General features: G+C 49.4%; 1 protein-coding gene across 2 annotated transcripts in view; it reads right to left on the bottom strand.

The window, feature by feature from the left end:
* The window catches only part of DRGX (dorsal root ganglia homeobox), a 40,794-nt gene that overhangs the window by 3,762 nt on the left and 23,774 nt on the right, over positions 1-13,258 (bottom strand). For both annotated transcript variants that reach the window (XM_072129709.1, XM_072129708.1), the window contains one exon: positions 11,930-12,051. In XM_072129709.1, coding sequence (XP_071985810.1) covers positions 11,930-12,051 — 122 coding nt within the window. The remainder of the gene's footprint in view (positions 1-11,929; positions 12,052-13,258) is intronic.

Here is a 13,258-nt window from a genome sequence, read left to right on the forward strand (position 1 = left end):
GCCGTCGGAAGATCCGAAGGATTCGGACTAAGCGCAAGATTTAATATTCAAATTTGTGTCGCATGCCAAGCACTTACATGCACTAGATAGAAGAAGGTGAACTCCGGGGACCTGAGCGGGGAAGCGACACATGCAGGATTTCGGGCGCACGATCTTAGTGACTCCCCGCACAGCGCATTATACACGGACAATGCACCTACATGTACCAGGAAGAAGAAGGTGAACTCCGGGGACCTGAGCAGGGAAGCGACACATGCAGGATATTGAGCGCACAATCTTAGTGAATCCCCGTGCAGCGCATTATACATGGACAATGCACTTACATGCACCAGGAAGAAGAAGGTGAACTCCAGGGACCTGAGCGGGGAAGCGACACATGCAGGATATCGGGCGCACGATCTTAGTGACTCCCCGCACAGCGCATTATACACGGACAATGCACCTACATGTACCAGGAAGAAGAAGGTGCACTCCGGGGACCTGAGCGGGGAAGCGACACATGCAGGATATCGGGCGAAGGATCTTAGTGACTCCCCGCACAGCGCATTATACACGGACAATGCACTTACATACACCAGGAAGAAGAAGGTGAACTCCAGGGACCTGAGCGGGGAAGCGACACATGCAGGATATCGGGCGCACAATCTATATGGATTGCGGCACAGTGCAGGATCATCGGGGAATGCACCTCGGGGATAGGACTCGGACAGGTAAGTAAATGTGCCCCAAAGTCTTGATAAAGCCCTGCTGGGATTGAAACGCGTGTCAGGGGTGCACGCCAGGTATTAGGTTACCCGTTTAGCCTCATACTTTTCTTTTGCCGTTTCTGGCATATATGTTTCCTTGTTTAATAAAGATGACTTTTATATCTTTACTGTGCAAATCCTTGACTCTTCCTCCTCCTTTGCTGTTCTATCGGTATTTATTTGCTATATTTAGAGTTTTTTCTGTTTTGCTCATCTGGCAGTGAGCACTAATTTATTATCTACAGGTGGTCCCCTACTCGACTTACATACGACCCCTAGTTACGGACAGACCTCTGGATGTTGGTAATTTCCTGTACTTTAGCCCCAGGCTACAATAATCAGCTGTAACAGATATCACAGGCGTCTGTAATGAAGATTTATTGATAATCCTGGTTCTTATGACAACCCAACAGTTTTAAAATCCAATTGTCACAGAGACCAAAAAAGTTCTGGCTGGGATTACAATGATAAAATATACAGTTCCGACTTACATACAAATTCAACTTAAGAACAAACCTACAGACCCTATCTTGTATGTAACCCGGGGACTGCCTGTATATATTATTTCACACAGCGATCTTTTTCTATATCTCTGGCTCAGCTGATACTGGCATCATGACTTGCTTTTATAATGAAAGCCTAATAACTCGGCACATCCGGACTGTTCTTTTTAACATTGATTTGAATTGTTAAGGGTTTAGCCAGAAAATGATGGTGTATTCATAAAGAAATGTTACTAGACAAGAGACTTAGTTTTAAGATTAGATAACTCCAAGATACATCCATGGGTTACAATTATTATGTGTGCACTGACAGTACGCTGACATGATAATGATCGTAGTATACAGGAAATCCAAGGCCAATGTATTAAATCCTGCTGCTCCCCAATTAATAACCGGCTGCTATTAATTAATTGTTGCGATATGTTACCGGTCATTAAAGGATGCGACTGCCCCTGATGCTTTTAACTATAAGTAATTGAAATGGCAGGAAATCTCCTCCGTCAGACCGCACAATCATAAGATCATTCTTAGCTCAACAGGAGTAAACACCGAGGCAATAACTGGAGCCGGAAACCACAGAGCGATGTCCTGGAAGAGATGCCCAGCAATGTCAGCGAGAGGTAAACTGCGAGGGATATTTATCGCCACCACGTCAGACGTGTAATGTGGGGCGTGTGGAGCCTTTATTGTTACCAGGTGACAACCGAGAAGGATTGGGCTTTTATTGGAAGGTTCTTCTGAACTGTTCCAGGATTTCCCTATTTACAGCCCAGTCTCTTCAAATGGTTGTTTGGATTAGATGCCCAATAATTTCAAGAACTGTTGGGGCGAGCTCAAAGCTAAAGCTAAACAAGTCGTCCAACAAAGGTAAATTTTGTAATCAAATACAAGATCACTGGAGATCTAAACAAGGACCTGCTACAATCTGCAGAATGAAGTTTGGGGTGTGAGTGGAACGTGACATCATCCGGCAGTCACTCATAGACATGAATGGACTGACATTTATACTGTGTATGGCTACCGGTTCTCATTCCTGGACACATTTAAAGGGGTTTTGCCATGAACTAAAGTCCTATGGATAGGGCCTAACTTGCTGATCAGTGGGTGTCTCAGTGCTGAGACCCCCATAGATTGCAAAAAATAGATGTCCAACATCAGAGTAATGGAGCTGATGACAGCACATGACTATTCTGCTTCATTCATTTCTATGGAGCTGAAGCAAGTTGCCGAGCGCCTTAGGACTCCGTGGGAAAACCCCTTTAATAGCAAACTGAGTATGAAAAGATAGACCACTACATATAAACTTGGTAGATACTTGTCTACACTTCATTGGATTTACTGTATGTTGCCACCATATGATGCCCCTTCTATCTACTCTAAAGCTTATCTCTTGGCTAAATTCCTATCTGAATTCTTATTCTCCCATTTGACTAAAATGTTGAACTTCTATATAATTTTTAAAGATTACTTAATTAAATTTAAAGTTAAATCATTTTCAAATGATTGGCATATGCCTAAAAAGTTATTTAATTTGCACATATCTGGAGTAGTTTATCTGTAACAAATCTGTTTGATGCTATGGATAAAAATCCTATGGATTGTTCAAGGAGTCTATGGTGATGGTAGCACCTCCTCTCCTCTAGGTGTAGAGGATGCCCCCTGTCTATGGTGATGGTAGAACCTCCTCTCCTCTAGGTGTAGAGGATGCCCCCTGTCTATGGTGATGGTAGAACCTCCTCTCCTCTAGGTGTAGAGGATGCCTCCTGTCTATGGTGATGGTAGAACCTCCTCTCTTCTAGGTGTAGAGGATGCCCCCTGTCTATGGTGATGGTAGAACCTCCTCTCCTCTAGGTGTAGAGGATGCCCCCTGTCTATGGTGATGGTAGCACCTCCTCTCCTCTAGGTGTAGAGGATGCCCCCTGTCTATGGTGATGGTAGAACCTCCTCTCCTCTAGGTGTAGAGGATGCCCCCTGTCTATGGTGATGGTAGAACCACCTCTCCTCTAGGTGTAGAGGATGCCCCCTGTCTATGGTGATGGTAGCACCTCCTCTCCTCTAGGTGTAGAGGATGCCCCCTGTCTATGGTGATGGTAGCACCTCCTCTCCTCTAGGTGTAGAGGATGCCCCCTGTCTATGGTGATGGTAGAACCTCCTCTCCTCTAGGTGTAGAGGATGCCCCCTGTCTATGGTGATGATAGAACCTCCTCTCCTCTAGGTGTAGAGGATGCCCCCTGTCTATGGTGATGGTAGAACCTCCTCCCCTGTAGGTGTAGAGGATGCCCCCTGTCTATGGTGATGGTAGGACCTCCTCTCCTCTAGGTGTAGAGGATGCCCCTGTCTATGGTGATGGTAGAACCTCCTCTCCTCTAGGTGTAGAGGATGCCCCTTGTCTATGGTGATGGTAGAACCTCCTCTCCTCTAGGTGTAGAGGATGCCCCCTGTCTATGGTGATGATAGAACCTCCTCTCCTCTAGGTGTAGAGGATGTCCCCTGTCTATGGTGATGATAGAACCTCCTCTCCTCTAGGTGTAGAGGATGCCCCTGTCTATGGTGATGGTAGAACCTCCTCTCCTCTAGGTGTAGAGGATGTCCCCTGTCTATGGTGATGGTAGAACCTCCTCTCCTCTAGGTGTAGAGGAAGCCCCTGTCTATGGTGATGGTAGAACCTCCTCTCCTCTAGGTGTAGAGGATGCCCCCTGTCTATGGTGATGATAGAACCTCCTCTCCTCTAGGTGTAGAGGATGTCCCCTGTCTATGGTGATGATAGAACCTCCTCTCCTCTAGGTGTAGAGGATGCCCCTGTCTATGGTGATGGTAGAACCTCCTCTCCTCTAGGTGTAGAGGATGTCCCCTGTCTATGGTGATGGTAGAACCTCCTCTCCTCTAGGTGTAGAGGAAGCCCCTGTCTATGGTGATGGTAGAACCTCCTCTCCTCTAGGTGTAGAGGATGCCCCCTGTCTATGGCGATGGTAGAACCTCCTCTCCTCTAGGTGTAGAGGAAGCCCCTGTCTATGGTGATGGTAGAACCTCCTCTCCTCTAGGTGTAGAGGATGTCCCCTGTCTATGGTGATGGTAGAACCTCCTCTCCTCTAGGTGTAGAGGAAGCCCCTGTCTATGGTGATGGTAGAACCTCCTCTCCTCTAGGTGTAGAGGATGTCCCCTGTCTATGTTGATGGTAGAACCTCCTCTCCTCTAGGTGTAGAGGATGTCCCCTGTCTATGGTGATGGTAGAACCTCCTCTCCTCTAGGTGTAGAGGATGCCCCCTGTCTATGGTGATGGTAGAACCTTCTGTCCTCTAGGTGTAGCGGATGCCCCCTGTCTATGGTGATGGTAGAACCTTCTGTCCTCTAGGTGTAGAGGATTCCCCCTGTCTATGGTGATGGTAGAACGTTCTCTCCTCTAGGTGTAGTGGATGTCCCCTGTCTATGGTGATGGTAGAACCTCCTCTCCTCTAGGTGTAGAGGATGCCCCCTGTCTATGGAGATGGTAGAACCTCCTCTCCTCTAGGTGTAGAGGATGCCCCCTGTCTATGGTGATGGTAGAACCTCCTCTCCTCTAGGTGTAGAGGATGCCCCCTGTCTATGGTGATGGTAGAACCTCCTCTCCTCTAGGTGTAGTGGATGTCCCCTGTCTATGGTGATGGTAGAACCTCCTCTCCTCTAGGTGTAGAGGATGCCCCCTGTCTATGGAGATGGTAGAACCTCCTCTCCTCTAGGTGTAGAGGATGCCCCCTGTCTATGGTGATGGTAGAACCTCCTCTCCTCTAGGTGTAGAGGATGCCCCCTGTCTATGGTGATGGTAGAGCCTCCTCTCCTCTAGGTGTAGAGGATGTCCCCTGTCTATGGTGATGGTAGAACCTCCTCTCCTCTAGGTGTAGAGGATGCCCCCTGTCTATGGTGATGGTAGAACCTCCTCTCCTCTAGGTGTAGAGGAAGCCCCTGTCTATGGTGATGGTAGAACCTCCTCTCCTCTAGGTGTACAGGATGTCCCCTGTCTATGTTGATGGTAGAACCTCCTCTCCTCTAGGTGTAGAGGATGCTCCCTGTCTATGGTGATGGTAGAACCTCCTCTCCTCTAGGTGTATAGGATGCTCCCTGTCTATGGTGATGGTAGAACCTCCTCTCCTCTAGGTGTAGTGGATACCTCCTGTCTATGGTGATGGTAGAACCTCCTCTCCTCTAGGTGTAGAGGATGCCTCCTGTCTATGGTGATGGTAGAGCCTCCTCTCCTCTAGGTGTAGAGGATGCCCCCTGTCTATGGTGATGGTAGAACCTCCTCTCCTCTAGGTGTAGAGGATGTCCCCTGTCTATGGTGATGGTAGAACCTCCTCTCCTCTAGGTGTAGAGGATGCCCCCTGTCTATGGTGATGGTAGAACCTCCTCTCCTCTAGGTGTAGAGGATGTCCCCTGTCTATGGTGATGGTAGAACCTCCTCTCCTCTAGGTGTAGAGGATGCCTCCTGTCTATGGTGATGGTAGAGCCTCCTCTCCTCTAGGTGTAGAGGATGCCCCCTGTCTGTGGGGATGGTAGAACCTCCTCTCCTCTAGGTGTAGAGGATGCCCCCTGTCTATGGTGATGGTAGATCCTCCTCTCCTCTAGGTGTAGAGGATGCCCCCTGTCTATGGTGATGGTAGAACCTCCTCTCCTCTAGGTGTAGAGGATGTCCCCTGTCTGTGGTGATGGTAGAACCTCCTCTCCTCTAGGTGTAGAGGATGCCTGCTGTCTATGGTGATGGTAGATGCCCCTCTCCTCTAAGTGTAGAGGATGCTCCCTGTCTATGGTGATGGTAGAACCTCCTCTCCTCTAGGTGTAGAGGATGCTCCCTGTCTATGATGATGGTAGAACCTCCTCTCCTATAGGTGTAGAGGATGCCCCCTGTCTATGGTGATGGTAGAACCTCCTCTCCTCTAGGTGTAGAGGATGCCCCCTGTCTATGGTGATGGTAGAATCGCCTCTCCTCTAGGTGTAGAGGATGCCCCCTGTCTATGGTGATGGTAGAACCTCCTCTCCTCTAGGTGTAGAGGAAGCCCCTGTCTATGGTGATGGTAGAACCTCCTCTCCTCTAGGTGTACAGGATGTCCCCTGTCTATGTTGATGGTAGAACCTCCTCTCCTCTAGGTGTAGAGGATGTCCCCTGTCTATGGTGATGGTAGAACCTCCTCTCCTCTAGGTGTAGAGGATGCCCCCTGTCTATGGTGATGGTAGAACCTTCTGTCCTCTAGGTGTAGCGGATGCCCCCTGTCTATGGTGATGGTAGAACCTTCTGTCCTCTAGGTGTAGAGGATTCCCCCTGTCTATGGTGATGGTAGAACGTTCTCTCCTCTAGGTGTAGTGGATGTCCCCTGTCTATGGTGATGGTAGAACCTCCTCTCCTCTAGGTGTAGAGGATGCCCCCTGTCTATGGAGATGGTAGAACCTCCTCTCCTCTAGGTGTAGAGGATGCCCCCTGTCTATGGTGATGGTAGAACCTCCTCTCCTCTAGGTGTAGAGGATGCCCCCTGTCTATGGTGATGGTAGAACCTCCTCTCCTCTAGGTGTAGTGGATGTCCCCTGTCTATGGTGATGGTAGAACCTCCTCTCCTCTAGGTGTAGAGGATGCCCCCTGTCTATGGAGATGGTAGAACCTCCTCTCCTCTAGGTGTAGAGGATGCCCCCTGTCTATGGTGATGGTAGAACCTCCTCTCCTCTAGGTGTAGAGGATGCCCCCTGTCTATGGTGATGGTAGAGCCTCCTCTCCTCTAGGTGTAGAGGATGTCCCCTGTCTATGGTGATGGTAGAACCTCCTCTCCTCTAGGTGTAGAGGATGCCCCCTGTCTATGGTGATGGTAGAACCTCCTCTCCTCTAGGTGTAGAGGAAGCCCCTGTCTATGGTGATGGTAGAACCTCCTCTCCTCTAGGTGTACAGGATGTCCCCTGTCTATGTTGATGGTAGAACCTCCTCTCCTCTAGGTGTAGAGGATGTCCCCTGTCTATGGTGATGGTAGAACCTCCTCTCCTCTAGGTGTAGAGGATGCCGCCTGTCTATGGTGATGGTAGAACCTTCTGTCCTCTAGGTGTAGCGGATGCCCCCTGTCTATGGTGATGGTAGAACCTTCTGTCCTCTAGGTGTAGAGGATTCCCCCTGTCTATGGTGATGGTAGAACGTCCTCTCCTCTAGGTGTAGTGGATGTCCCCTGTCTATGATGATGGTAGAACCTCCTCTCCTCTAGGTGTAGAGGATGCCCCCTGTCTATGGAGATGGTAGAACCTCCTCTCCTCTAGGTGTAGAGGATGCCCCCTGTCTATGGTGATGGTAGAACCTCCTCTCCTCTAGGTGTAGAGGATGCCCCCTGTCTATGGTGATGGTAGAACATCCTCTCCTCTAGGTGTAGTGGATGTCCCCTGTCTATGGTGATGGTAGAACCTCCTCTCCTCTAGGTGTAGAGGATGCCCCCTGTCTATGGAGATGGTAGAACCTCCTCTCCTCTAGGTGTAGAGGATGCCCCCTGTCTATGGTGATGGTAGAACCTCCTCTCCTCTAGGTGTAGAGGATGCCCCCTGTCTATGGTGATGGTAGAGCCTCCTCTCCTCTAGGTGTAGAGGATGTCCCCTGTCTATGGTGATGGTAGAACCTCCTCTCCTCTAGGTGTAGAGGATGCCCCCTGTCTATGGTGATGGTAGAACCTTCTGTCCTCTAGGTGTAGCGGATGCCCCCTGTCTATGGTGATGGTAGAACCTTCTGTCCTCTAGGTGTAGAGGATTCCCCCTGTCTATGGTGATGGTAGAACGTCCTCTCCTCTAGGTGTAGAGGATGCCCCCTGTCTATGGTGATGGTAGAGCCTCCTCTCCTCTAGGTGTAGAGGATGCCCCCTGTCTATGGGGATGGTAGAACCTCCTCTCCTCTAGGTGTAGAGGATGCCCTCTGTCTATGGTGATGGTAGAGCCTCCTCTCCTCTAGGTGTAGAGGATGCCCCCTGTCTATGGTGATGGTAGAACCTCCTCTCCTCTAGGTGTAGTGGATGTCCCCTGTCTATGGTGATGGTAGAACCTCCTCCCCTCTAGGTGTAGAGGATGCCCCCTGTCTATGGTGATGGTTGTACCTCCTCTCCTCTGGGTGTAGAGGATGTCCCCTGTCTATGGTGATGGTAGAACCTCCTCTCCTCTAGGTGTAGAGGATGCCCCCTGTCTATGGTGATGGTAGAACCTCCTCTCCTCTAGGTGTAGAGGATGCCCTCTGTCTATGGTGATGGTAGTACCTCCTCTCCTCTAGGTGTAGAGGATGCCTCCTGTCTATGGTGATGGTAGCACCTCCTCTCCTCTAGGTGTAGAGGATGCCCCCTGTCTATGGTGATGGTAGAATCTCCTCTCCTATAGGTGTAGAGGATGCCCCCTGTCTATGGTGATGGTAGAACCTCCTCTCCTCTAGGTGTAGAGGATGCCCCCTGTCTATGGTGATGATAGAACCTCCTCTCCTCTAGGTGTAGAGGATGCCCCCTGTCTATGGTGATGGTAGAACCTCCTCTTCTCTAGGTATAGAGGATGCCCCCTGTCTATGGTGATGGTAGAACCGCCTCTCCTCTAGGTGTAGAGGATGCCCCCTGTCTATGGTGATGGTAGAACCTCCTCTCCTCTAGGTGTAGAGGTGCCCCGTGTCTATGATGATGGTAGAACCTTCTCTCCTCTAGGTGTAGAGGATGACCCCTTTCTATGGTGATGGTAGAACCTCCTCTCCTCTAGGTGTAGAGGATGCCGCCTGTCTATGGTGATGGTAGAATCTCCTCTCCTGTAGGTGTAGAGGATGACCCCTTTCTATGGTGATGGTAGAACCTCCTCTCCTCTAGGTGTAGAGGATGCCTCCTGTCTATGGTGATGGTAGAACCTCCTCTCCCCTAGGTGTAGAGGATGCCCCTGTCTATGGTGATGGTAGAACCTCCTCTCCTCTAGGTGTAGAGGATGCCCCCTGTCTATGGTGATGGTAGAGCCTCCTCTTCTCTAGGTGTAGAGGATGTCCCCTGTCTATGGTGCTGGTAGAACCTCCTCTCCTCTAGGTGTAGAGGATGTCCCCTGTCTATGGTGATGGCAGGACCACCACTCCTCTAGGTGTAGAGAATGCCCCCTGTCTATGGTGATGGTAGAACCTCCTCTCCTCTAGGTGTAGAGGATGCCCCCTGTCTATGGTGATGGTAGAACCTCCTCTTCTCTAGGTGTAAAGGATGCCCCCTGTCTATGGTGATGGTAGAACCTCCTCTCCTCTAGGTGTAGAGGATGCCCCTGTCTATGGTGATGGTAGAATCACCTCTCCTCTAGGTGTAGAGGATGCCCCCTGTCTATGGTGATGGTAGAACCTCCTCTCCTCTAGGTGTAGAGGATGACCCCTTTCTATGGTGATGGTAGAACCTCCTCTCCTCTAGGTGTAGAGGATGCCCCCTGTCTATGGTGATGGTAGAACCTCCTCTTCTCTAGGTGTAAAGGATGCCCCCTGTCTATGATGATGGTAGAACCTCCTCTCCTCTAGGTGTAGAGGATGCCCCTGTCTATGGTGATGGTAGAATCACCTCTCCTCTAGGTGTAGAGGATGCCCCTGTCTATGGTGATGGTAGAACCTCCTCTCCTCTAGGTGTAGAGGATGACCCCTTTCTATGGTGATGGTAGAACCTCCTCTCCTCTAGGTGTAGAGGATGCCCCCTGTCTATGGTGATGGTAGAACCTCCTCTCTTCTAGGTGTAGAGGATGCCCCCTGTCTGTGGTGATGGTAGAACCTCCTCTCCTCTAGGTGTAGAGGATGCCCCTGTCTATGGTGATGGTAGAACCTCCTCTCCTCTAGGTGTAGAGGATGCCCCCTGTCTATGGTGATGGTAGAGCCTCCTCTTCTCTAGGTGTAGAGGATGCCCCCTGTCTATGGTGATGATAGAACCTCCTCTTCTCTAGGTGTAGAGGATGCCCCCTGTCTATGGAGATGGTAGAGCCTCCTCTCCTCTAGGTGTAGAGGATGCCCCCTGTCTATGGTGATGGTAGAACCTCCTCTCCTCTAGGTGTAGAGGATGCCTCCTGTCTATGGTGATGGTAGAACCTCCTCTCCTCTAGGTGTAGAGGATGCCCCCTGTCTTTGGAGATGGTATAATCTCCTCTCTTCTAGGTGTAGAGGATGCCCCCTGTCTATGGTGATGGTAGAACCTCCTCTCCTCTAGGTGTAGAGGATGCCTCCTGTCTATGGTGATGGTAGAACCTCCTCTCCTCTAGGTTTAGAGGATGCCTCCTGTCTATGGTGATGGTAGAACCTCCTCTCCTCTAGGTGTAGAGGATGCCCCCTGTCTATGGTGATGGTAGAACCTCCTCTCCTCTAGGTGTAGAGGATGCCCCCTGTCTATGGTGATGGTAGAGCCTCCTCTCCTCTAGGTGTAGAGGATGCCCCCTGTCTATGGTGATGGTAGAACCTCCTCTCCTCTAGGTGTAGAGGATGCCCCCTGTCTATGGTGATGGTAGAGCCTCCTCTCCTCTAGGTGTAGAGGATGCCCCCTGTCTATGGTGATGGTAGAACCTCCTCTCCTCTAGGTGTAGAGGATGTCCCCTGTCTATGGTGATGATTGAACCTCCTCTCCTCTAGGTGTAGAGGATGTCCCCTCTCTATGGTGATGATAGAACCTCCTCTCCTCTAGGTGTAGAGGATGCCTCCTGTCTATGGTGATGGTAGAACCTCCTCTCCTCTAGGTGTAGAGGATGTCCCCTGTCTATGGTGATGATTGAACCTCCTCTCCTCTAGGTGTAGAGGATGCCCCCTGTCTATGGTGATGATTGAACCTCCTCTCCTCTAGGTGTAGAGGGTGTCCCCTTTCTATGGTGATGATAGAACCTCCTCTCCTCTAGGTGTAGAGGATGCCCCCTGTCTATGGAGATGGTAGAACCTCCTCTCCTCTAGGTGTAGAGGATGCCCCCTGTCTATGGTGGTGGTAGAACCTCCTCTCCTCTAGGTGCAGAGGATGCCCCCTGTCTATGGTGATGATAGAACCTCCTCTCCTCTAGGTGTAGAGGATGCCCCCTGTCTATGGTGATGGTAGAACCTCCTCTCTTCTAGGTGTAGAGGATGCCCTCTGTCTATGGTGATGGTAGAACCTCCTCTCTTCTAGGTGTAGAGGATGCCCCCTGTCTATGGTGATGGTAGAACCTCCTCTCTTCTAGGTGTAGAGGATGCCCTCTGTCTATGGTGATGATAGAACCTCCTCTCCTCTAGGTGTAGAGGATGCCCCCTGTCTATGGTGATGGTAGAACCTCCTCTCCTCTAGGTGTAGAGGATGCCCTCTGTCTATGGTGATGGTAGAACCTCCTCCCCTCTAGGTGTAGAGGATTCCTCCTGTCTATGGTGATGGTAGAACCTCCTCTTCTCTAGGTGTAGAGGATGCCCCATATGTTATTATTTGAACATATACATATCACGTGGATGATTGATTGGTCATTTTAGTCATATTTAATGTGTGTTAAAGAAAAACCTTTTAAATTCACCCATTACATCACAAAGTATACGAAAGCCAACAGTGCATTACATTTGCATTTAACTTGCTGTTCCAGGCTTATTACACCTCGTTTTACACCAATATCAGATTTAGGATGAGTGTGTTAAAAAAAATCGAAATAAATTTGTTCCTCGGAATTCTCTTTATTGTCTGACACTTGCACAATCCTTTGAGGTTTGGAATGATTTCTTACCTTTCAGTGATGCCACATGTGACAGAGCTTGAGCGTAGCTGGCCGTGTTTAGCAGAGCTCCCGGCAGACAAGAGGGAAAGAACGATGTTGCAGGAGGAACTGCTCTATCGTGAGACAGACATCTGTTGTTAACAAGAAACAATGTTGATGAGCGTAGAATTGGAGAATCCTATTTGTCTGGAACATATTGTTACAGAATAGAAAACTGCAGAAAATGAAAATCTTGAATTGTACATCTACACATCTGTTTAAATGAAGTGACACATAGGGGGCACATTTACTAACACCAATGCAGTGTCCTGTGTAGTGCGCGGAGGGTGCCAGACTCAGGATTTCTGGCGCACTTTTTTTCACAACTTTAACAGGGGTGTGCAATCCAATTCTGTCGGGCGAAATCTGGCGCAGGATTCAAATGATCACCGAAACGCCCGCTAATTTGTCTTACATGATGCCAAGTGCAGCCGCGCCACAAGAAACGGTCACGTGTGACACAAATGTGGTGCAGGCTCTTCTTCCTGGTGCAAGCCGTTTGCATTAAACGGAGGGTGCAAACTTCGACAGAAAACTGGTGCACGGCCCTTAGTGAATGTGCCCCATAGACTTCAGTTCCTACTATGATTTATACTTAATGCTCCGGATTTCACAAGACAGACTGTAAAATTTCATAACAATAAACTTCAGAAAGCCGGCTACTCATTGGGGCTTATTTACTAAGGGTCCTGCGGCCACAATTTTGTCGTTTTTTGCACTCGATTCTTTTGTATCGCAACCGCGTCGGCTTTCATGCGACACAAATCGGAGGGGGGGCCGCCAGCCGATCTGACGGATTCGGACTACGCACGGGATTTAACATAAAGAATTATCCATAAAGCTTCATCACAGACACCTTACAGCTGATCATTGCAGCCGGGCACTATAGTAACATCCAGAGAGGTCACCAGAGGTCACAGGGGGCAGAGGGGTCTGTCTGTAACTAGGGGTCCGTCTTTAAGTCGGGTGTCCTTAAGTAGGGGACAACCTGTACCAAAGAAAGCAAACCTGAGACTTTCAGCCATATGCAAATATAAAGTACAGATTTATTAATTATCCATTAAAAATTGTTCATGTATAAAATTACACAAACCAAGGTGAAAACACGGAACGGAAAACACAGATCGATCGTGGCCCATATGGTCCATTGCCGTGTGTACTGGGCAGGATTCTTTCCTTCCTTTACGGAAGGGGTGGGGGGGTCATCGGAAAGTAATTTTACCCACTACTTGTGAAGGAAACTATTTCTTTTGTCTTACTGAGGCTTGGACTGTGTTTTCATTCCGATCCTTTGTTAGT

Source organism: Engystomops pustulosus, chromosome 11 (assembly GCF_040894005.1).
Source record: "Engystomops pustulosus chromosome 11, aEngPut4.maternal, whole genome shotgun sequence".
Lineage (NCBI taxonomy): Eukaryota > Metazoa > Chordata > Amphibia > Anura > Leptodactylidae > Engystomops > Engystomops pustulosus.